The 24,066-nt window shown below is 41.3% G+C and overlaps 1 protein-coding gene across 1 annotated transcript in view; it reads left to right on the forward strand.

Annotated features, from left to right (window-relative positions):
* Positions 1–24,066, forward strand: part of SLC35F1 (solute carrier family 35, member F1) — a 101,944-nt gene that overhangs the window by 33,836 nt on the left and 44,042 nt on the right. Inside the window, exon 2 of the mRNA XM_010005274.1 lies at positions 19,069–19,196. Within this exon, the coding sequence (XP_010003576.1) occupies positions 19,069–19,196 (128 nt within the window). The remainder of the gene's footprint in view (positions 1–19,068; positions 19,197–24,066) is intronic.

Below are 24,066 nucleotides of genomic sequence, written 5' to 3' on the forward strand. Positions count from 1 at the left end.
TAGTCTGCTAGGAACCAGTAAAACTACTCTGTAAGCTACTACCCAGGTGCAGGACAGCATTCATCAGAGCATCTTGGGGAAATAGGAGCAAGATTTTTGTGAATGCAGTTAAAAAAAAAAAAAAAAGAAAGAAAGAAAAAAAAAGAGGGTGAATTATCACAACTTGCTGTTAATCCATATTTGTACAGTCCTGCACATAGCGTATTGAAAAAGAGCATACTGTCACAGGCAGCACCCCATGTTGAATAGTTCAACATATGGAGGACTCTGAAGAAAGATCTAGTTCTGCTTGGATGAGTTTTAAGTGTGTTTTTTAGCTGCCATTAATCCTGGTATTCCTTTTAATGATGTTAAGGGCATTGGGTATTTACTTAGTTAAGAAATCCTTTGCTGCATTGTAAAATGTGCCTTAAGTGGAAAATAGTCGTAGTATAGAGATGATAACTGTCATGGTTGCTTGTGTATGTACCTAATTAAACTTTATCTTCCAGCCATTCATCAGCAAAGAAGTGCTGATGATCCCTGAAAATATGTGGTTTCTCGTTAGCCATGTACTTGACTGGTGATATGCTTGTCTTCCTGGCCAAGCACTCTGTTGAATCCTGGTCTCAAGCCACTGCCTGCTTTCCTGCCCAGCACACACACCTGGCAGCTCTGATCCTCCCTTCTCCTTCCCAGTGCAGCTGCTTGTGAGAGCTCATGTTCTTGAAAGATGGGGTCCAGACATTAGTGACATCACCATGGTCTTAAAAATCAGATAAATTAGTACAGTGCCCTGCAGAAGGCCAAAAGTCACTTCTTTTTCACACAAATAACACTGCAGACTAATAGCAGTAAAAATAATTAGTACCTCTGCCCAGGCTCAGGGTTTCTGTATGTATTTATTCAGTGCAAGCTAGCACTTTAATTTTGCATATTTAACTGGATAAATGGCTCATTGCCTTTCACTCAATCTTTATTAAAAATACTGGTGTGCATTTTACAGAAAGGTTTTATGATAATTACAGCAATGTTAAAATAATTTTGTTTTCCATAAAACACAAAGGAAAGCTGCTAGCTGTCTCCTGCACAGTTACTAGGTTATTTATCTTGAGAGGAGAAGTGAATGTCAGCCATATGCCTAAAACAATGTTGTCCTTTTCTAGTGAATTAATTTACAGAGCTGCTTTCAGAACTCTCAAATGCTAGTGATGCCTCCAGCATGAGCCCACCTGCCTAATGCAGACAGCTGGTAAACAACAAGCATATCACAAATGTTCAGATGAACATTTTTCAGAGGAGACCTATGTGTCACAGTGGGTTCATGCTGATAAATTGGACCATACATGGGTGTGAATCCCAGTGGGAAAACATGACCTGGGATATTTTCCGGTCCAACTGCCAGTTGTCTGTCTTTGTTAGGTGATAATAGACCAAACACTAGAAATATGACTGATGTCTGTGATCCAGTAAATAGTGTCTATGTGCAATAGCTTTCACACCACCTCTGAAGGAAGCAGAAGGTCCTTTCATTATTGGGGAGGTTTTAGCCAAGGCAGCTGGAGCAGGAAGTGTAATAACTTAAAGATCAATGTTTCCATAACTATTTTACATGTAAAAATCAGTGCTGCAAGATACAAGAAAAAAATAACATAAAATATATACTATATTTAAAGAATAAGGCCTGTAGTAAATTTATCAGATCAAAAAGTGAAGTGTTGCTGGATAAGCTGTTATTATCCAGTGTCAAACCCAGTAGCACATTATTGAATGTAACAGAGAGGATGAACTGCTCAAACTTTGGCTAATGCACTTCAGATTGATAGAGTTGATGAGAATTTGAAGTACAAAAGGGCAACAAAAACAAAAAAAAAGGCAAAAAAGCAATATCAGTGTAGTTTTTGAAAGATGTTATTACGGGGAGCTTGCACACTCATCACAGTCTTTTGCTTCCTTAAATAAGACTCTTGTGGTTAGAGCTGACTGTGTCCCTCTAAAGGGCAGCTAAGCTGTAGTGGCAGCTCATTTATAAATAAATTACAACATCTCATTCAGATTGTACCTTGATGCTCAGGCTGATGGTCAAGGAGATACATTAAAGCTATAAATCAAGCATAGCAGTATTTGGAAAGGCAGTTATTCCCTTTCTCAATCTCCACCTTATGTTGGAGTTCTAGACATGGAGGTGGATGAGTAACAAAAGCTCAGGGGATGCTAGTGTGAGCATTCATGACCTGCATCACTTGTCTAAGGCGAAATACTTAAGCATGCATATGAGAAAAGGGAATTTTTTGAGGTTTCCTGAGTAAAACAGGGGGAGAAGTGAGGGGGGGAGACAACAGAAGTGTCACGTGAGGCATGGAGCCAGGCAGCTCCTGCAGATTGGCAATGGTGGGTCCTGGGGGAGAAAAAAGCAGGAGCCTTGCAGAGCAAACCCTTGTCACTGTACACACTAGACTGACTACCTGGTATCAGAAGCTCCATCTATTGCAGGAAATAGCAGAAAAAAAATTTTCAAACCCTGGATGTGTGAAAAGCATTTTCAGGCAGCTAGAACTGGAAAGCCAGGAGGGACAGATTTCCAGAGAGACAGCAGTTGTGTGAGGAGATGCCAAACCATGACAAAGGGAAAACTGGAATTTGGTTCTTCAAATATTTATAAGACAGATGACCTGAGAAGTTCAGAGGGCAGGAGTTTTCATTACCTGCACTTTCCTAATCCGGGTTTCTCAAACCCATATAACCAGCAATTTTTACTTTCTACACCATAAACCTGTGAACTGGGGCTTCCACCTGCTCATTTTCCTCACATTCAGGTAGGCCTCAAGAAAAGCATGGTTGCAAAGCAGGAATAGTTAGATAAGAAAGCTTGAATTCACCTAATATGGTGAAGTTACGGTGTGGTTCAGCTGAAGCTTTTAAAATGTAGTGGTGTCTAAAACGTGGTTCTCCAAGTCTCTCTGTATAATTAACACTCCAGTCACCACCCTTCAGATCACAGGCACTATCCTTCAGGTTTCACTTGCATCTAAATAAAGTTTGTGTGAGAAGCCCCAGGTTTCCGGGTTTTTATGCTACAGCATGAAGGAGTGATTAACGGGAAAGGAAAACCCTCTATCTTTTACTGAAATAAAAATGTAAAGAATAAAAATAGTGAAGGCATTGCTGGGTTAGAGTTTCAGTAATCTTGTGATTATACAGAAGCTTTCTTCTCCATCAATGCTCCTGGCTTCAGTCCCAGCTGTAGCTCACAAGTCTTGAGGTTTCTTTTTCAGCTTACATGTTCTCTTCTGCAGACCAGGGAAAGGCAGGCTTGTGATGGAAAGGATACTGCCCAGTCCTGTATCTTGCTCTTTAAGCACCTTTAGCAGTGGAGTGAGTGTAAACATGTACATCTGTAAAGTAGCTCTTAAAATGACATACTAAAATTCTAATTTTCATGTTGTGTTTACATTCTTGAGCTGAGAGTATCTTTCTCTGGCTTTCAAGAGCAGTAGCATTGGTGAGGCAGAGAGAGGTGACAGAGTTACCCAGAGCCTTTGTGGCACTCCAGATACTAAGGATATTATCATAGAATCATAGAATGGTTTGGGTTGGAAGGAACCTTCTAGATCCTACCCCCTGCATTGGCAGGGACACCTCCCACTACATCAGGTTGCTCAGAGCCCCATCCAACCTGCCCTTGAACACTTCCAGAGAGAGGGCTTTCACAACTTCCCTGGACAACCTGTGCCAGTGTGTCACCATCTTCGTAGTGTAGAATTTCCTTCTAATGTCTAATCTAAATCTCCCATCTCCCAGTTTTAATTCATTATCTCTTGTCCTCTCACTACATGCACTAGTAAGAAATCCCTCCCCAGCTTTCCTGTAGCCCCTTCAGATACCAGAAGGCTGCTATAAGGTCTCCCCTGAGCCTTCTCTTCTCCAGGCTGGACAACCTCAACTCTCTCATCTGGTCTTCATAGGAGAGGTGCTCCAAACTTCTGATCATATTAGTGGCCCTCCCAAAATGTAGCCAGGGATCCTAAAACCTGTAAGGCACACTCCAGGCACTGTGTGGCATGGCAAAGGCTTTTATTGTACCCTTAGGTTATGGAGTTGGGTTTGGCAAGTGCCTTCGACAACCCTTGCTTTGCCAGTGTGGGACAAGAGCTTCTGCTTTCTTCTCACTTGACAGCAGCCGTGGAACCGGCAGGTGCAGCCCTTTGCCTGGAATCTCTCTCCTTCTTCTTGGTTGTCTTCTTTTTGGAGGATGAGGCTAGGCACTTCCTTTGGGCGCCAGCTCTCTTGTGTCTCCTGGACGTGCTGACATGCAGGAGCCCCTTGAGCTCAGAGCTCGTCTCCGCTGCTGCTTTCAAGTGCATTGGAGAAATGCCCTGCTGCTTGGTCCTCTTGAAAATCTTGCCAGCCATGTCCATGGTCTTTTGTGTCATGCACTCCAGCACTGCAGCCAGGTAGACAGGGGCCGTCGCTCCAAGGCGCTTAGCAAATTGGCCTCTGCGCAGCTGCTTCTCCACGTGGCTCACAGGGAAGAGCAGCCCGGCCCGGGAGGACCGGGAGCTGCGCCTCTTTCTGGCCTTTGCTTTGCTGCCTTCATAGTGGCTCCCAGGATCTGTCACATTGGGCTCCCTCTCCTGCTCAGGCACTGTGCAGACCTGTTCTGTGGACGTGCTGCTCGCAGCTTGATTCCACCGGTCTCTCCACACTGCACCTTCCTGTGCCATGCTTGCCGTGCACACCTGGCCTTGCATTGCTTGCCGGCCCTTGCTGGTGGTTGTGGTCTCTAGGCCCTTGGAAGAAGGGCTCTGGCTCAGCCCCTGTTCTGCACAGGCTCTGGCCTTTGCTCAGCTGGGCAGTGGGAGCTTGGGTTCTCCTTGGGTGGCAGGGACCAATAGAGAAAGACTTCCTCTGTGACCTCACCTCCCTGCCTGCCACATCATCCCTGCTGGTTGTGCCCTTTGCTGTGACCTCAGGGAGCAGCTCTGCTCTCCAGCTCTCCACCTGCTTTCCATGCCAGAGGCATTCCCCACTGTGTTCTCCTCTCCAGCCCTGCCCTGTGACAGCTTTCCCTTCAGCCCTTGCCTCTCCCCTCTGAACCAAACCTACATTGCCAGTCTTGGTGAGAGGACCTCCTTCCCCACATCACAGGATTCCAGAGCCACTGGCTGCCCAGACATGGCTCATGTTGGGTTCTGCCTATCAAGCTCTGTCACCCCAGAAGGATTGTTTGTACAGACACATTAAGCAGTGACAAAACCTAGAGTTTGAAAGTTTCAGTGCCAGCATCCATTCTTTTCCATTCCAGTCTGGCCCCTTAGCTAGAAAAATACCCCCTATTTGTTGTAGAACAAATTTGTCCAATATGTGAGACAGAAATGCAGGAATTCCCCACGGCAGTTAAGTTTCAAGTCAGTGACGTGCTGTCTGCAAAGTTGCATTTCTGTGACAGAGATATTCAAAGATCTGTGATGAAGGATGTTTAAAAAACAAACCTTTGGGTAAAGGGAACAATACCTTCTCTTTCCAAGCAGGTATCAGCCTTAGCTTTATTTTTATTTCTTGTGATCTTCATATAAGCTTCTTTATTTTTATCTTTGTATGTAGTCCTTCATGTTACAAGGTTATTAGCTACCTGGCTTAAACTCCTCTGGAGTCTTAGCTGGGCAGCAAGTAAGTAAGAAGATGCAGTGACAGAATCACAGAATCATTCTAGTTAGAAAAGACCTTTTAGATCATCAAGTCCAACCACTAACCTGACTCTACCCAGTCCAGTGCTAAACCACTTTTCAAAGCACCACATCTACATGTCTTTTGAACACCTCCAAGGATGCCTCCCTGAGCAGCCTGTTCCAGTGTTTAATTACCCTTTTGGTGAAGAAGTTCCTTCTGATTTCTAATCTAAACTCCCCCTGGTGCAACTTGAGCCCTTTTCCTCTTCTCCAGTTGCTCGTTACTAGAGAGGAGAGACCAACCTCTCCTCACTACAACCTTCTTTCAGGTAGTTGTAGAGAGTTATAAGGTCTCCTCAACCTCCTTCTCTGCAGACTGAACAACCGTAGTTATCTTAGACACTCATAGCATCACAGAATCAGAATATGCTGAGTTGGAAGGGACCCATCCGGATCAAGTCCAACTCCTGTCCCTGTGTAGAACACCCCAAGAATCACGCCATGTGCCTGAGAGCATCATCCAACTGCTTCTTGAACTCAGGCAGGCTTGGTGCTGTGACCCCTTCCCTGGGGAGTTTGTTCCAGTGCTCAACCACCCTCTGGATGAAAAACCTCTTCCTGATATCCAACCTAAACCTCCCCTGATTCAGCTTCCTGCCATTTTCCCACGTCCTGTCACTGGTCATAGGAGTGAAGAGATCAGGACCTGCCCCGTCTCTTCCCCTCATGAGGAAGCCGTAGACTGCAATGAGTTCGCCCCTCAGCCTCTTCTTATCCAAGCTGCATAATCCAAGTGACCTCAGCTGTTCCTCATAAGACATCCCATCCAGACCCTTCACCATCCTCATGCCTCTCCTTCGGACACTTCCAATAGCTTGATGTGGTGCCCAAAACTGCAGTACTCAAGGTGAGGTTGCACCAGTGCAGAGCAGGGTGGGACAATCACCTCCCCTGACTGGCTCGCAACGCTGTGCTTGATGCACCCCAGGAAACAGTTGGCCCTCCTGGCTGCCAGGGCACACTGCTGGCTCATATTCACTCCTCATAAGACTTGTTTTCCAGCTTCACCAGCTTCATTGCCCTTCTCTGGACTTGCTCCAGCACCTCAATGTCCTTCTGGTACTGGGGGGTCCAAAACTGACCCCAGGATTCTAGGGTATCAGCAGCTTGTGCTAGGAAGGTGTATTTACTCTCTTCTTTCATGTGCTGACAGTTGTTAACATGACTGAACTGCCCCTGGGCTTCAGCTCTGGAACAGGGAGGAAGGGAGAAAAATACTACTATTTCGCAACTGGATGGATGAAATTGTCAAAGAATATCATTACTGTCTGAGTCAGATATGCATGCTTGTAAGCATAGGAAGATATACTCCTGAAGAAAATGACAGATGACAAGATGGTAAAGGATTTGTTGGTGTAACTGGATGTGTAAGTGGGCATTATGTAGTTGTGATACATGGTTGTATTTCATGCATTAATAGCTGGTAGCTCGTGAATAGGTGGAATTTCTGCTTGGATGTTAATTGCACATGGTGGAAGTTCCTCTTACTCTGACCTTGCAGTTTCACATGAACTTGGTGTTGCAGTTATCAGCCAGAATATCTTCCTAACAGGTAAGTTTTTCCTCTCTGAAAAAAAATAGTTGCACATACTTCTAATTGGGTGCTATTTCTTAGTGTTGTGGAAAGGCTACTGTGTCAGTTACTGTTAAAGCACAAGCAACATGGCAAGATAAATGCCAGTGAGGTATTCAGCAATTTGCTTATCAATCAGGGTTCATGTAAGGGAGACACTTTTCTGTTACAAGGTTGCTCATTGCAAGTGTCACTGCTTTTATTATTGCTGGAAATTGAGTTTTGTGGCAAGCAGCTGGGCTCAAGAGAGGAGCAGTCACTCCTCACAGCTGCTGTGTCAAGTTTGTGTACCACTCAGCAGTGTTTTCAGATACACCTTCTCTTTATTCTTGGCGGGAAGGAGCAGAAGTTGTTTAATTTCCAGCATGCCTTGATGAGCACAATATGATGCAGTACCTTGCATTTCAGGAGAGTTTACAGAACGTGACTTGAGAGTTTTGGAGATGATGAACATCAAGTGCTGAATATCTCAGGAGAGTTTTTAATACACCATACCTATCTACTTGCATTTACCCAAAAAGGGGATATTGGCTTCTTCTGTAAGTGGCTGCCGCCACCACCGATCTCTTCCTGCTCTGGAACTGGTCCCCAACAGGTCCAAAACTGCCATTCCAGGAAGCACCAGCTTATGTGCTGGCTTCATGTTCTGCTCCTAATACCAGCTCTTCGTGAAACCACACTTGGTTTTTCCAAGATGCACAGTTCAGTTTCACACTGGATGAGTTACTGTAGTTTCTCTGGGATGGTGCTATAGCAAATAGCAAGTATAATATGTAACTGCCATTGATTTAGCAGCAGCACGGTGGCAGTAGCTCTCCTGCATACCTGAGGAGCTAAACTACAACACTGTATTCTATAGACTTAATGAGATTCTGGATTTCCCTATCATTCTTTTATTGGCTATCACCTTCTACTATGGAAAGAAAATACATGTTATATTCAGTTAATAACTTTTTCAATACCTTAAGCACATGCACCATCTCCAATCAGCAGCAGCACCAGATGCTTAACTGAGGTCATAGTAACACTGACTGAATGTTTCTCAGCTTGTACATATCACTGCAGGTAAATTTTGTCAGGCTTTTGGTGGACTGCAGACCTCCAGCTTGTTAACATCTAAGTGGTTATCAGTCTCACTCTCAATCTCATCATTATTTCACTTGCACAGCTACAATAATTAGATTCTGTAATTTTCAGACTTCATAGACTAGCTTAAGACTACACTAGGCAAGGACACAAAATTTCCTTTGTAGATCTTGGTTATCATTTTGTATAGTCATTGTTATGCTCAAAAATAAAACTAGGTGAGCTTCAGTCCCTGCTACAAAGCTGCTTTGACCAACATACTGAAGCTAAACTGATACACTGTGAGCATTTAGTTAATGCTTAATGTTCTGTCTAGAGCAAAACAATGTCTGAACTGCATTGCATCAGCTTGCACAGCTCTGGACCTTTCTGGGTGTGACTGCACTTCCATGCTTTTTCTGATAGCTGTGCATGTGAAAGTTGGCAAAAAATACACAAGGGTGGACAACTTCAACCATGTATGAGTTGTTACAGAGTTTAAATAATGGAAAAATTGTATCATGTCTTGTCAGAGATGCTGCAGACCTGAGTCCATTTCAAGATTTTCTAGCCCGGTTCTGCCAGCTCAGGATAAAAGAAGTGCATGCCCAGTGACTACTCAGGTTGGAGGGCTGCTCTCTGTCATTCCTGTTGTCTCCCAGATTGCTTGCTCCTTCATGTAGATACATGGATGTATGATGCTGATTTGTTTATCTAGTTATGTTGCTAAATGTACAAATACCCCATGAAGACACCATTTTTTTTAGGTACACGAGAGATACAACAAAGTGTTCCAGACAACTTGTCATCTAAAAAAATATCTAGCCTGATTTCTAATCTTTAATGGTCATTGTGGGTTACTCATTCTGGATTCTGTGATTATGTGATAATGAATAGCCAATTTCCTAAGCAGAATTATCTATAAATGTCTAGTTATGACAGTAGCTATGTTATGCCTTGTGCCAATTAATTAGCATGGTTCAGTGATGTTTTATGCCTTTTGTAACATACATCAGTAGTCGTGCTGCAGAGAATATAAGTGGGTATTTTTAAGTACTTATGATCATTATAGACACAACACTGAGATTATATGGTATATATGGTATATCTAGTATATACCATATAGGTATATACTGGTATAAATGACTCCTGGAAGTAGAATTGAATAGAAATAGAAATAGAAATAATAGAAAGAAATAGAAATAGAAATAGAAATAGAAATAGAAATAGAAATAGAAATAGAAATAGAAATAACATCATAGAATAGCCTATTTCAGTTTGAAGGACATGCAGTAATCATTTAGTCCAACTGTCTGGCCAATTCAGGGCTGGCCAAAACTTAAAGTGTGTTATTAAGGACATTGCCTCTGAAACACTGACAGGTTTTGGGCATTGACAATCTGTCTAGGAAGCCTGTTCCAGTGTTTGGCCACTCTCTCATTAAGTGCTTCCTAATGTCCAGTCTGAACCACCCAATGTGCAGCTTTGAACCACTCCCATGCATCCTATAGCTGGATACCAGGGAGAAGCTTCCCCTTCTCAGCCCTTTTACCTGCTTTTTTGCCCTCCTCTGGATGCATTCAAGGATCTTCGCATCCTTCTTAATTTGTGGGGCCCAGAACTGCACACAGCACTCAAGGTGGAGTGCTGAATCCAGTGGGATAATCCCCTCTTTCAATGGGCTGGTGATGCTGTGTTAGATGCACCCCAGGATGTGGTTTGCCCACTCGACTGCCAGAGCACATGGCTCACTCTTATTGAGACTGCTGTCCTAGATCCCTTTCTGCAGGGCTCACCTCCAGCCATTCCTCTTCCTATCCTATTTCCCTCCCTCCTATTTGCCTGTCATGAAATAGGCAAATTATTGAGTGTACAAGCTCTGGTGCTCTTTGAAACTGTTGTGTTTCACATATTTCTATGTGCTCATGCCTGCATTTTCTCTATTCTTAAGTGGGTTTATTCATGCTTTTGGGAATCCCTGCTGTGTATAAAACAAGGTGCTCGTGCTGTGGCCAACAAAGAAGGAGCCACAGTGGGTTGGTGTGTTTTGCTTCCTTCTCTTGAGCCTCTGCTGATGGTCTCCTCAGAGAGAAGTGTCTTGGACCAGCCTCACAACTGCTTTAACCAAGTGGCAGCTCCTGCATTTTCTGCTTCATCTGTAATTAGGGGCATTTCTTGAATAATCTGTGGTTGTTCTGATGTGAGGTGTTTGCTATAACCCATGACAGCAATGCATTTCCAAAGGTTCTGTATACGTCCAGGGGTATTATTTAATATTTAATGTTGAATTTAGCAAAACTTATGCCAGTTCACCAACAGTGGTCTGAGGAAAGTCCCAGAAGGAGAATAGCTCTGCTAGCTTTTCCCATGGCTGCTACAACATATAGATGCTCCACAAAGACTGAGTGCATTTGTAGCCTTTTCACACAGATACTTTCACACAGACTACTTAAATACCTCTAGAGATTGAGCATCTGTAAGGACATACTTGTTTTGAGCCCTCCAGCCCCCAAGTATTTTGAACTCTTCAGCTCTCCCCTTGGCCCAGGGCAATGATGTAAAAATACTGCTGGGTATTAGGATTTTATAAGTTTTCAGCTAACACTAAATACTTCAGATGAAGTTTTAAATCTGTCAGAGGTGCTTCTTTAACATCAGCTTCCCATCTTATCCTACGCTAAAGTGCCCCAATGCTATTGCTAAACCAAGAAGAATAGTCATAGTATTGGAGTGTGTATGTTCCCATAGTGCTTATACTTTAAACCACAGTTCTCCCATTTTCAGTTATTCACCAATAGCCTTTTTCCTCTTAATAGTACTGTCGTCCTAATACTAATCAGCAGACAGATTTCCTTCTTATCAGGTATCTTCAAGCTTGCTGTAAAAAACAGGTTCCCTTTCATGTCTAACACATACTGTTTGCAGTCCTTGCTCACATTTCAGGCCAGTAGCTGCTATGTATAGTAGTTTGGTTGAGTCCCAGAATCAGGATCTCTGAAATTCCTAGGGATTTATGTCTCAGGGTTGAATGAGCTGGTAGTTAAGAAGATGCAGAATCCAAACTTTGGTGTCTAGTAAGTAGGAAGTTTACTTCTGATCCTATACTTGGTGGCAGTACTGTTAGGTTTTTTCTGTTTCCTACTCACATTAAACCTGAAGGAAGTAATATCTGCACTCTATCTGTGTCAGACTAGATTTAAATTGCATCAGTGTGTTCAAACATCATTGATGGGAACAAAGGAAGATACACACTCCTTGACTTCCTCATTATCTTTTGATTTTTCTTCCAAAGAAAAGGCTAGAAATTCAGCTTCAGTTGGATCTGCTTGGTCTATGCGTGGATAATAATAATGACAATTTGCCTCATTCTTTGTTGTTGTGGGGTTTTACTATATCAGGTGGATCTCATTATTTGAGGAATAAATTTTACAGGAATAATTTTCATTAAGTCCTGTGAATATGATTAACTTGCCTGAGATTATCCAAGATGATAAATTATTAATGCAAAATATAAATTATAAGCAGAGATACATACAAGTACCTTTAATTTCACAAACACTCTGGTAAATTTGAAAATTATGTAATATTTTTATTCTGAAAACCTTTCTTTGCACTGCTGCAAGTAGCTACACACTAGATAAAATAAGATAAACAATAAAAAAAAAGCCTGACAGCAGAGCTTACAGAGTAAGGTAATAGGAATGGTTTGAAGCTGGTCTGTGCAAAAGTGAGCCAGTTTTAAACCTAAAAGCTGGAGGACTACAGTGTTAGCTCAGAGGTAACTTAAATTTTAGAGTACTATAGATCAGAAATCAATTTTGAAAATTTAATGCATGAAGACATAAGGACATAATCAAATCTGAAGTTTGGAGGAAGGCTCTGGCTTCCCTGTGTGTTCATGTCCCTCTGCATTACAGAGGTGTAAATGCTTCTCCCAGGACTCAGTCTGGCCTTTCAGGAAAGGTGTTTACCTAAGTGTGGGCTGGGAGATAAAACAACTTAAATGAAACATTTGTGTGTTAGAAAGACTGCAGTATTGCAGTGTTTTTTATCTTGACATTGTAAAGGGCAGGGAGTTCAGAGGTCTGTTTTTTGAAACAGTTCACTGTTCAGAGCTTTCTTCAGGTTTTACATGGTTCTTGACACGGGTTGTTTCTTGCAGTAACACATGGTGGTAACTTAGAGCCACCAAGGAAAAACCTGTGTAATCTAGTGGGTGGGCAGGTAGAGAGAAACTGAGGCACTTGCACAATCTCTAGCTGTTTTATTGTTGCAATTTTAGTTGTAATTTACTCTTCAAAGTAACTTGTATGACCAGCAATCTCATGAAATAAGAAGACAGCTGAAGATTATCAGATCTAACCACAGAGCTCAAGCTGGGTTGAAATCAAGACACCAAAAATTAATCCTTTCATGGTTTATGAAAATGCATGTTCAAATTCCTAGATCTGACCTCAACTGTTAAGTTTTACATCCAGGGCTTAACCAGACTGATTTGCAAAATCTCTGAAAGAAATAGCAAGCCTAAATACTTCAGATGAGCTTGTAATTTAGTCACTGGAAAGCTGTGTTATGTCATGCTAATAGGCTAAGCGTATTATGGAAAAGAGGAGGATCAAAATGACAAAAGCAGCAGGCAGAAAGGGCACTAAAATTACCTTCAGTTTGTGTTACTGCTATGATAATCTGAGGATCAAAAGTTACATAAAGTACCTTTTTCTAAAGTGCCAGCTAAATAAATGATAGTATGTTAGATGTTCAAACATTATGGAATTGAAACAGGCAATGAAAATAAATAGAACCCCTTCAAACCTGAAAAGTCCTCTTGATTGTGACTGGTAAATAAGATTTACTTCCTAAGAATGTGAAAAGACATTGCCATCACATAGCTCAGCCCCAGCAAGGCACACAGGCAAGCTGGTGTCCTGTGACTGCGTTCCACCTCAGCAGCAGCACCCATCCCTGGTTTGCTTCAAAACATGAGGCAGAAGGGCCCGCAGCCTCATTACACACTGCATATTCCCAACAAAGGCAGTGGTGACAGCTGCAGGCTTTGTTCCGTGGCTGCTGTCGCCTTGTGACAGATCGGCCAATTCAGCCTGTGTCAGAGAAGGGGGTAGTTGTCCCCTGCAACTTGCTTCTCGCTCCCCACAGGACTAACATTCATTTGGTGACAAACTTCTCAGGGGACAGTCTGAAAATCGATGTGAAAATCCAGAAACTTTGTTTTCAGGCAGTTCTTTGCCCTGTCTCACTGTGCAGCCCCACAAGCACCAGCGCTGGCACAGAACGGGCGGCAGGAGCGTGTGGCCGGCACAGGAGCCACTTGCAGCAGCCACTCAAGACCATCATCAGCATGTCTGTGTGTCCACAGTTCTCCCACCACAGGAGAGAAAGCAGAAAGGAGTTCTGCATAAGATCAAGTTGGATAAGATCAGACATTCTGAGGCTGTAAAAGGAGCTGAGGTTACCTAGTCTCCCAGAAGGCTTACTGACAACATGATCTAGGACAAAAGCAGTGCAGCTTATAAACAGTCATGCATGAGGTGAACAGGTGTTCAGGTGTTCTGTGAAGCTGGACTGGAGGAGCATTCCTGTAAGAGGGCATTCTCTTTATTAGGTAAATAATTAAGCAGTGGTGCTGTTTTGCCTTTAGACAACGGTATTACCATAGTCGTCAGAGACAACAGTATTACCACAGTCATCAGAAATTGAAATAGATAGGAGGAAAGATGAAGCCATTCTGAGGCAAGGATTTAACATCACACAGAAGGGAGACAGTTCTTTCAAGCTTTGTGGGGAACTGAAAACCACCTACAACAGGCTTTAAGTCCCCTGAACCAGCAACTTGGCCAAGCAGAAGACAAGCAAGGTTTTATAGCTCAGTCCTGGGAACTTCTTGCCATTGTAATACAGAGAAGATCCGTGTTACCCCTGCATGGTATTATCCCATTTGTTTGCCTCCTCGCCCTGGTCCTGCAGCACAGCTGGATGACTACAAAGTCTGCAGAGAAGAAATGGTGTTACTGATGAAGTTGCATGTTTGCAAGACTTGTTATTGTATGAAAATGGAAAAAAAAAATCAATTATCCCACAATTGTGCTTTGTAATTAAGGTTCTTTTTCAAAGAAAGTGATCATAAGTAAATGTTGGTCTAACCCTCATCTTCTGTGGAGCTCTTGTCCCTTTACCATGTAGCCCTTGACTCTGATGCTTCTGTTAGGGGGGAGGGGAGGACCAGCATGCCCAGCAGCCCTCCTTCTGTGCTGCCTTCCCCCTGGCAAGTCTTCTGCACACATTTAGATCTCTTCTGCTGAGCTCTGTGCTGTAAAGGAGGAGAACACAGCTCCTTTAATAGAAAATTGTGATCTAATTTAAAAGAGAGAGACTGCAGCAGATGAAAGAGAAGCAATATGCTTATTTTCTGGTCTAGCAGTGCTGTTATTCTACCTGTGTCCCAAGCTCATACACAAATAATTGGGAATTTGCTGTCTTAATGGCTGTTGGGTTTTTTTATTGTACCTCTGTGGCTGTGTGGGTGAATGTGAAAAGGATCTGCACATATATATATGTATTTTTGGTAGACACTGCACGGCTAAATCCTCTTTTAATTTTCTCTTTAATTTATTTTTAATTTTGTAACCCCCCAGGGGTAAATCCTTATTATATGATGTAAAATCATCTCTTCTGCAAAGTGGCTTATTTGTTGATTTTTAATTTGAACCAGCAGAGGCAAAGCTGCAGCATTTTTCCAAATACTGAGAGCTGCTAGTACTTAGAGCTGTCAAATGTGTGTCACACTGCAAAATTATTTTAAAAAACCCTAGCAAACCTTTACCCTATCCTTCTTGAAAGAGTAAAGAGAGGGGGTTTGTAATTCTCTGTGTTAATGTTGTTAGACTTCTGAATCTTAAGACATTCTTAATAGGCAGATTACTTCTAAATGTACATTACATTTGGATTAGAATGAATATAAGGACTTACGTTTTCAAAAGCTCAAGTGCTGACAGAAGTAGGGGGTTGATTTTGTTTTTTGAAAGTAGATTTCCATCCAAAGGTGGCACTGCCTGAAGTAGGCATTAATATGTGCATTCACACTTATTTAGTATTTGTTTATATGAGTGGCTGGAAGTCTTACTCAGACTCCTATAGACGTAATAACAAAAACACATGATCTGACATAATCTCTTCTAATGTTTAGTAGGATAAATGTTTTTTCTCAAAACACTGGTTATCTCATCCTGAACAATTCATCTGCAATATGTTAGGTGAAAAGTGCTTTAAAAATGCCTTACCAGCTAGTTCAGGTGTAGGCATCTATGTTCAGTCCATCTGGGCTACAGTGCTTATAACTCAAAAGACCTGATTAATTAGTTTACTTTGAGTTGCCATCCAGGGAAATTTAAAAAATCCAGATTATATCTTCTTGTTTTGTTTTTAACTGTGATATTTTTTTCCTCTACTTTGTTTTTATGCAAAGGTGATGTTTATTTCTATTCAGGATACAGACTTCTGAATGAAGCTCTTGATTCCCTCTGCTTCTCATTTTAGTCTTCCCTAGTTAAGTGAAGGCTTCCCACTTAGCTCCCTAACTCCCATTTTCCTTTTCCTTGTTTGAGTTCACTGAGGATGCCATCTGTGATTGCTGTCCAGAGGTCCTGTCCTGCTGGCAGCCCATGTCTTCTCCAGGATGTCTTGTACTGTTGCCTTCTACTGGGTCACTCTTCCAAAAGCTTGACATTTGAATATAGTGTCTTTATTTCAGCCCCATTTCAAGACCAGGACTCCACCTGCCTCTTCTTTGATTTGTCCATAGCATTGGACTGACTGACACTGCAGATTATCATCTTCTTTCTCCTGCCCTTTTCCACAGAAATTCTCCCACTTCGGGAGCAATTCATTCCCTTCTGTGAATTGTGATGACAATGCCACAGAGACAGAGAGTGGTAAACAAGTAACAGTCCCCATGATTAACAATGATAAACACGTATTATGTTTTACTCAGATATACCCTCAAAATGAGTCTGTCACTTCTGCTAACGCTTGCAGATCTGCACAACTTCTATGTTAATGATAAATAACAGTAAAAAGGTGGGCAGAGATACCCTGGTGAGAAGCCAGACCTTTCTTACACACTATGTAACAGGAGATGCAGCAAGTGAGTAGAAACAAAGGTTACGTACTTTCCACAGAGAAACATGCAACTCCTGCACACGTTGTTTTGTTTTTGGGTTTTTTTGTGTTTGGTTTTGTTGTGGTTTTTTTTCCCAGGAACAAATTCTCTATTTTATTTCTGTCACACTGAACATCTGTACATCTCTCTGCTCTCCACTGGGTGAGACAAAGGCACTTGCTGTGAAGCTAAACAAATGCATCCATTTGTTTCAGCACAGCTTTTTGCTCTGCCCAGCCTTCTCAGCTGAACCTGTTACTTGTCTGGGCTGTGCATCAAAGATAAAATGCCACTTGCCAAATATTCTTATTTCTGTCCTTAGCAAAGGAAGGATTGAGAAATCAAAGCAGAGAACCATGTATGTAAGTAAAAATTGTAGAAGATTTGATTTCCATCTCTGGAAACTGTGGCTTTACCATTAGCCAGAAGTCATGGCCATACATTTGTTTTTGAAGCTAACTTGGCCTCATCTGAACAGTGGTTGAAAACTGAAGCTGGAGAAAGAAAGCACTGGCAAACCAAAGGCACCAAAAGAGTCCTTCCAGTGTGACAATAGTCCTTGTTCAGGCAACCTACTGCCAGTGCAGTTCTTGAGCCTGTTGCCTCTTTCTGCTCTGCAGGCACCATCAAAGTCCTGCTGTAACAAAACCCAGATTCAGGTGGATTTTCACTGTTGGAATAGAGAATGATGTCTTGGATTTTTAAATGATCTCTTTACAATTAAAACAAACAAACAAAAAAATCACTCTGAAGTGTTAACTATGCCTTTCCATGTAATTGTTATTGGTGTTTTAAAGGCTGGGCAGCATAAAAATTAAAGATGCAGTTTCTGTAACTGGAAAGGATCTATTTGTGTGTTTTGCATTTTAATGGAAATTAGGAAAGTGTGGTATGGTTGAATGTACTGACTTCTTATTTAGGGTCTTAATTAGCCTACTCACCACCTTGTTTTTTCTCTGCTGCTTTCTGAGGGAGAAAAAGAAAGTGAAAGAGAGTGAGGGAGAGGAAGGAGGGAGCGTAGGGAGGGCAGGGAGGGGAAACTTTTTAGCACTTACAGTTTTGCACTCAGTGTTGTTATCACTGTAACAAATAATTAGGTTGTTGCCTAATAATACCCCACTGGAAGTGTGAATGTATGAGCATCTGTGAATGAACAAATATAAAATGCTCCAGATGCTTTGTTCACATAAATACCCATGCAGATCCCTCAGTGGGGCCAACATTTAGCACCTACGTTTTCTGAATCAACTTCTGAAGTAATTATCTATTTTTCTGTGATTGCATCTTGTAAGATCTGAGGAATTCCTGTGCTATAGAGAGCCTGCCATTTCTGATGGTGTGGCAGCCCATAAATCACCAGACACAGTTGTGAGGGTGGAAAATTATCAGGGAGGATTGGGAAGCCTGAGCAAGCTTTGGTGGCTATTAACAGCAATATTCCTTTTCTTCTGTATTCTCCACCACTCATTTTGGTGATCACAGGCACTTAAAAAGGCTGCAGCAACAGGAACAAATCTCAGAGTACTGTTTTTTTTCTTTAAACTTTCAAGACAATTCAAATTCCATGTATGGTACTTTGGCAGAACAGGTCAACCTTACTTAGATCCCTGTTTAGACTACTTAAAGACCTCCAGTTGAACTGTTTTAGGTCACAGTCAGTTTGCCTGGCCCCTTTCACAGTGGGGTCCCATCATGTCTGGAGCTTACTGTAATGCAAATAAGTAGCAGGTTTGCCCACCCTCACTAATGAGCTGGTTCCTTTTGAATGGAGAACAATAATGATCCCTAGCTTACCCTGAGAAATGCTTTGACCTTTTGAAAGTTGTGGGTTTGATCTTCAGGCTGCATTGTACTGTCAGTCTTCACATGGTGGAAATTAAGTATTGGGTGATTGACAAGGCTCCCACAGAAGGATCTGCCTTCTTCAGAAACAGATCCTGGGAGCAGAGCAACCTGTCATGCAAAATCTCTGTCTCAGTGCAACCTTTATCTAAACAAGTCTAATACTTTGAACCTCTAGGGTCATCATAACCATCCTTGGACCAAGATCTGTAATCTGCCTATAGGTGATACTGTTACTCTCCTGCTTTAATATTCCATCATATTTGCAAATACTGGTAATCTCCCACTCTGCCAAAACCCTTGCATCATGTGTCATACAATATTTGTCAGTATGTATGGAAAGTATAAATGTACATAATAACCTGCTCTATTCTTTAGCATTTTCTATCTGTATATATAAAAGTAAAACTAGGAACACATTTAAATTCTGCCCAAGCAGCAATTATTTTTCCCAGCATTGTTTACATCTTGAGTGAAGTGACAATCTGAACCCCACATTCTGCTTCACCAACCTACCTGGTTTAATATCTGTGAGACAAATAGGGTGTGTGAGTTTACACCTCCTTGCAGTACCTAGTTATATATGGTGCATTTTATCTGCATATTATAAATTCAAGGGATCTTCTAAGTAATTTGTCTTGATAGGCAAGTATTTTGTGCATGTAAATCTAACTCGGTTACATAATTGTTCTTATTTATTACCACAGGAGAAGAAAATCTGCTGGCAATTTTGAAAAGGAGATGGTGGAAGTACATGATCCTGGGGATAATAGACATAGAAGCCAATTACCTGGTAGTCAAAGCTTATCAATACACCACCCTTACTAGTGTACAGGTAAGAACTCAAAGGATTTTCCCTTTTGAGTAAGAGGCTTGATGTGGTCAATGGTGCAGCATCCATTGGCTTCAGCACACAGATAACTAATTCCTGCCTGTGTCTTCTGTGTACTTTTTAATGCTGTCTCATACATTTTTCCATACTGAATTATTTTTATTACTCCATCTTTTCCAAGCTGTACAAAAACATCCTAGCTTTCATTTTATTTTCCTGTTCTAAACCATTCATAATCACATTTTTGGCATAATCTAGTTAATTTGGTACTTGAAAAAAATACAAGCACTTCTTCTATGATTCCATAGTTAAATCTGAATGCAAAAGTTGTAATTAAGTAAAATGAATGTAGTTATCATGAAGCAGTTGTACTTTAATGCAAGCAGTTAGATGAGTTATATTATATAATAGCTTAACTGCAGCTATCAAAATGTTTACTTGCCCTTAAAAAATTATACATACAGTGAAGAAAAGTTGGGGTAGCAATTTCTCCAAAGATCTAACCTATATCTTTTTAAAACAAACAAAAAATAATCAGGTTTCTTCCCATTTAAGCAGAGAAGTGAATAACAGAAACAGTTTTAAGGGACTGCAAATTGTCTTGGAAAATCACTGCTTACTTCATTGCTACTTTTTCTAAACCAAATCTACTCCCTTTTTTCATTAATTCTAAATAACTGGGCAACGCTGGATAGTGTTCCATATACTTTACACCTTATTTGGCTCAGGTTTGGGTTAGAGCCAAATAAATAAAATAGAGGAGCACCTGTTAGTGTTCTGCAGAACCAAAGCTAGTTAGAAAGAGATCTCTTATTGAAAAGTGATACTGGAAAATACCAAGCTTGTTTAGCTGAATAAGAAGCAAAAATAGAAAAAAACTATGATTTTAAGGAAATTGAGTGTGAGGTTTATACTGAAATATTCACAAATGCCTCTGCCATCACAATCTTCTTTTGAGAATTCTGTGAAATGTGCCTAGACAGTTTAATACTGCTTTTAACACTTTTCCGAATCAGATTACTCTGTATGGAGTAATGCATAAACCCATGTAAACATCATACTTTCTGGTTTTATAGCTACTAAAAGACTCAAAGAGAAAAGCAAAAGCTGAATTTCTTCTTCTGCACGTCCACTCAGCAAGTAGGAACAGCAGATGGAGCAAGATGATCCAGGTCATTAAATCCCATCTCCCACAGCCACCAACAGACACATATCAGAAGTTTATCTGCTCAGATCCAGGAAACACTAATTCCAGATGATGCAAACCCTCGTGCTCATCTTCAATGAGCACAGCCTTTAGTGTAAGAGAACAAAAACTACTGTGTGAGGAGGAAGCAAGCAGGAGAGTTCAAGGGCATCACCTGTGTCTCAGTAGTGAATTTTTTAGCCAAAATTAGCCAGTTTCCTTTCAGACAGACAGAGAGAGGAGGGATGGAACAGGGCAACTGTCATAGGTCACATACAGCATCGAGTCCATTTTAGATCTCTTCCACATAAAGATTATGACAGAGCTCAGGTCTCTTTCCCATGTAGCTGGAAAGAAGGAAGAGTTAGAAGCTCAAATGCTATCAAGCTCTTTTTCAGGAGATGAATGCAGTGTCTCCTTTTCCCATAGTTGTCCTGGATTGTTCAGATACACACTGAGTGACTGGGAATACCTCTTGCATTTTAAATTCACTTCATGCCTTAATCTGGATGAACTTCTAAGCATAGGTAAGGCCAAAGACATGGTGAGAATGGGATGATTATGTGATCATGCCTTAAGATGTTGAATTAAATGACACTTTTTATGAAATGTAGCCAAACAACACCCTGTTTCATTTAAAGATGAAACAGAAGAAGCTCAGGGAATTATTCAGCCTGGAACAGGATTGGTCAAAGTATGTAATGGTATGAAATGAAGACTGAAGAAATGGAAAGTAAAAGATTAAAAAAAAAGCAAGCTCTTCCTAGGGTCTGATTTCAGAAGAAGCAAACGGAACCCCTCTTGAGAGCATCTTTGGAAGGACCCAAATCCTGCAAGAGCACTACCTGTGAGGGTATAAATAGTTATTGACACATAGCAAGAAGTGTTCAGATTCTTTCAGAACTGAGACCTGAGAGACCATTGCTACCTACCACATATCAGCACAGCTTTGATTGAAGGCTGCAGGAGTTATGCCAATGTATACAACAACTGAGAATCAAGCCCCTCAGGTCAATTCCAGGGAATTTTATTCTCAACAGGCTTTACACCAAGGCTTTTTGATGGGGAGAATAGAAAATTTTTTGAAATTGTCACTTCAGTAAATAAGAAATTTTGCAATATCTTTATAGTAGTGGTTCATGAACCATTTCAGTAGGAAATCAGTTTTACAGCATATACTTTTTCTCCACATGGTATCTCTGCTCCATCATGCAAAACTAACATGCAAATGTACTGTGCTTCTGATGCTTTTAGGCAAAAAAAACCTGCTGCTCCCAGCAAAAAGCCAAAGTTTACTGGCAAAATATACCTTTATTGTAATCAATTTGCAGATCTGCTTTCACCAAAAAACACCCAAGCCCTCAGCAGCTTTGTTTGCCGAGTAGATTTAAACTCTTAGAACTTGTCTAAGTTTCTAGTTTAAACTCCATCTCTTTTTGTAGTGTACATTATCTCATGATGGTTGCAGAAGAAGACTGAAAAACATTCTCTGCTTTCCCCACGGTTTCACACTCAAGTCTTTCCTGTACTTCCCTTTAAAATTCTCTTTTAGTTCCAGTCTGCGAAAACAGAGTTTTCTAATAAACCTTCCTATATGTCTTTCACTGGATACCTTCAGAAACACAGTGACTGAGGACACACAGGCATACATTGGAGATGAATATGGTAACTAACCTTTACTTTTGGACATGCTTCTGATTATTTCATATTTTCACATGCTCTACAATTATTGTCTGAGAATGTGCCACTCAGCTCCATCATAAGATAAAAACAAAGTACTGTGAAGCCTAGTAACACTGAATTTTCCCTTAAAAAAAAACAAACCACAAACATCTCCCCCTAAAAAAAAACAAAACAGTGAAACAAACCAACACCAAAAAACCCTCAAAAAACCGAAACCAAATCTAAAATTAAAAGACCCCCCTTATAAACCAGGTGACATTAAAAAATTAGATTGAAAACCAATGCACTGTTTATGTTTCAGACATCAAAGTCTAGGTCAATTGCTAAGGATAAAATCCAAGATACCCCTAAGGTATCTGCAGTGCAGTCCAGGGACAACTAGATTTAATAGAGCAATCAAAAAAACCCACATCTAATTGTCTACATATCTAAAATGTCACAGACATCTGATATCCCCTGGTCTATGTATACTAACCTGCTGCTTGGAGCACAGCAGTTTGAACCTCTATTTGAACCTCTTAGGTTGGTCCTTCTTTGGCAGCTTTAAGTCCTGATTCTTTACATGCACAGAGTGCTTCTGTATTGATGGAGAAAGATGCCTAAATACCTGCCTCTGTTTTAAAATTCGAAAGCTAAGTGTTCCTACATCAAAAGTACCCTGAGGAACTCAATTTGATAGATATGATCTTTGCATGCCTCAAGTGCTTCCAGGAAGCCTGGAGTGCTTTCTAAGTTACAAGGGCTGAACCACCTTTTCCATAAAGTCATAGCTGTTAAAGCAGAAGCCCACAAAAAAGGCTTGAGTTAACTCAATCTTAGCTAGGGAGATTCAAACTCAAGCTTCCCACAGCCATGAAAATGCTCAGTCTAGTAAGTGAAGATTGTTCTAGAGAGGGTACATTTAAAAATGGAGTATACAGCAGGTAAATGGCACAGTAATGTGTCAATAGATCAGTTTGATACCCCAAACCACATATTTCAAGAAGTGCCAGAAGTGCCAGATGTCAGTCACAACTTAATGCTCTCAGTTGCATGTGTCCTGATTCCCAGATGGCCAAATCTTGCAAAATTATCTGTATTTTCTCACTGATGCATTCATCTAACTTGCAGTAGATTTTGCTGCCTTCTTGCCTGCCAGCTGCAGCAGGTGCAGCAAGTGCATCAAACACTCTCGTGTACAGTAGCACCCAGTGCCATGGACTTCTTAAAAAAACTATACACTTTCAGGACTCCTTGTCATGATGCTTTCCATATTTATCCTAATGTTTTTTTTAAAACAACCCTGGTGTAGGCCTGTGGAAGGCTTAATAACTAATAACTTAATAACTGTTCAAGACAGGTGTTTTAACTGCTCTTAGAGACACCATTTACACAGCCCATAAAATTAATTCCCCAGAGGGAACGAAAAGATTCTGAAGTTCTTGCAATCATTTGGATCTAGGTATTTAGTGTGGTTTTGCTTCAGCTTCCCTGTACTGCATTTACAGTGTACTGCACACCCACATCCTACCAAGTCCATAATGTCTTCCACTGGAGGTCCCCTCCCCGGAGACATTCAAGTCCGGGCTTCATGGGGCTCTGAGCAACCTGGTCTTGTTGGAGATGTCCCTGCTTATTGTAGGGGGAGTTAGACTAGATGACCTTTAGAGGTCCCTTCCAACCCAACGCATTCTATGTTTCTATGATACTAACATTCTTAATCTTTACTACCAGGTAGGTGCTTTATCATCATACCAAGCTACTTTAAGGAGCAGACTGCCCTCTCCCTTCCCCCCTGTTGTCCCCACCTTAATTAGCTCTTCTTTCTGCAGTACACTGCTCTATCTACCTGCATAATACAGTGTTGTCTTGCACTCTCTAGAGGTAGTAATGTTATCCTTTTTCTGTGTTCTGACATCACCTAGAAATCTGGACAATTTCTGCATAGTGGTACTGGAGAATATGCATGCAATGTCACAAGAAATAAGGCACTGTCGAAGAGAGAGAGCTGTGTTTCCAAATAGT

This window comes from Chaetura pelagica, unplaced genomic scaffold (assembly GCF_000747805.2).
Source record: "Chaetura pelagica isolate M959 unplaced genomic scaffold, ChaPel_1.0 scaffold171, whole genome shotgun sequence".
Classification (NCBI taxonomy): domain Eukaryota; kingdom Metazoa; phylum Chordata; class Aves; order Apodiformes; family Apodidae; genus Chaetura; species Chaetura pelagica.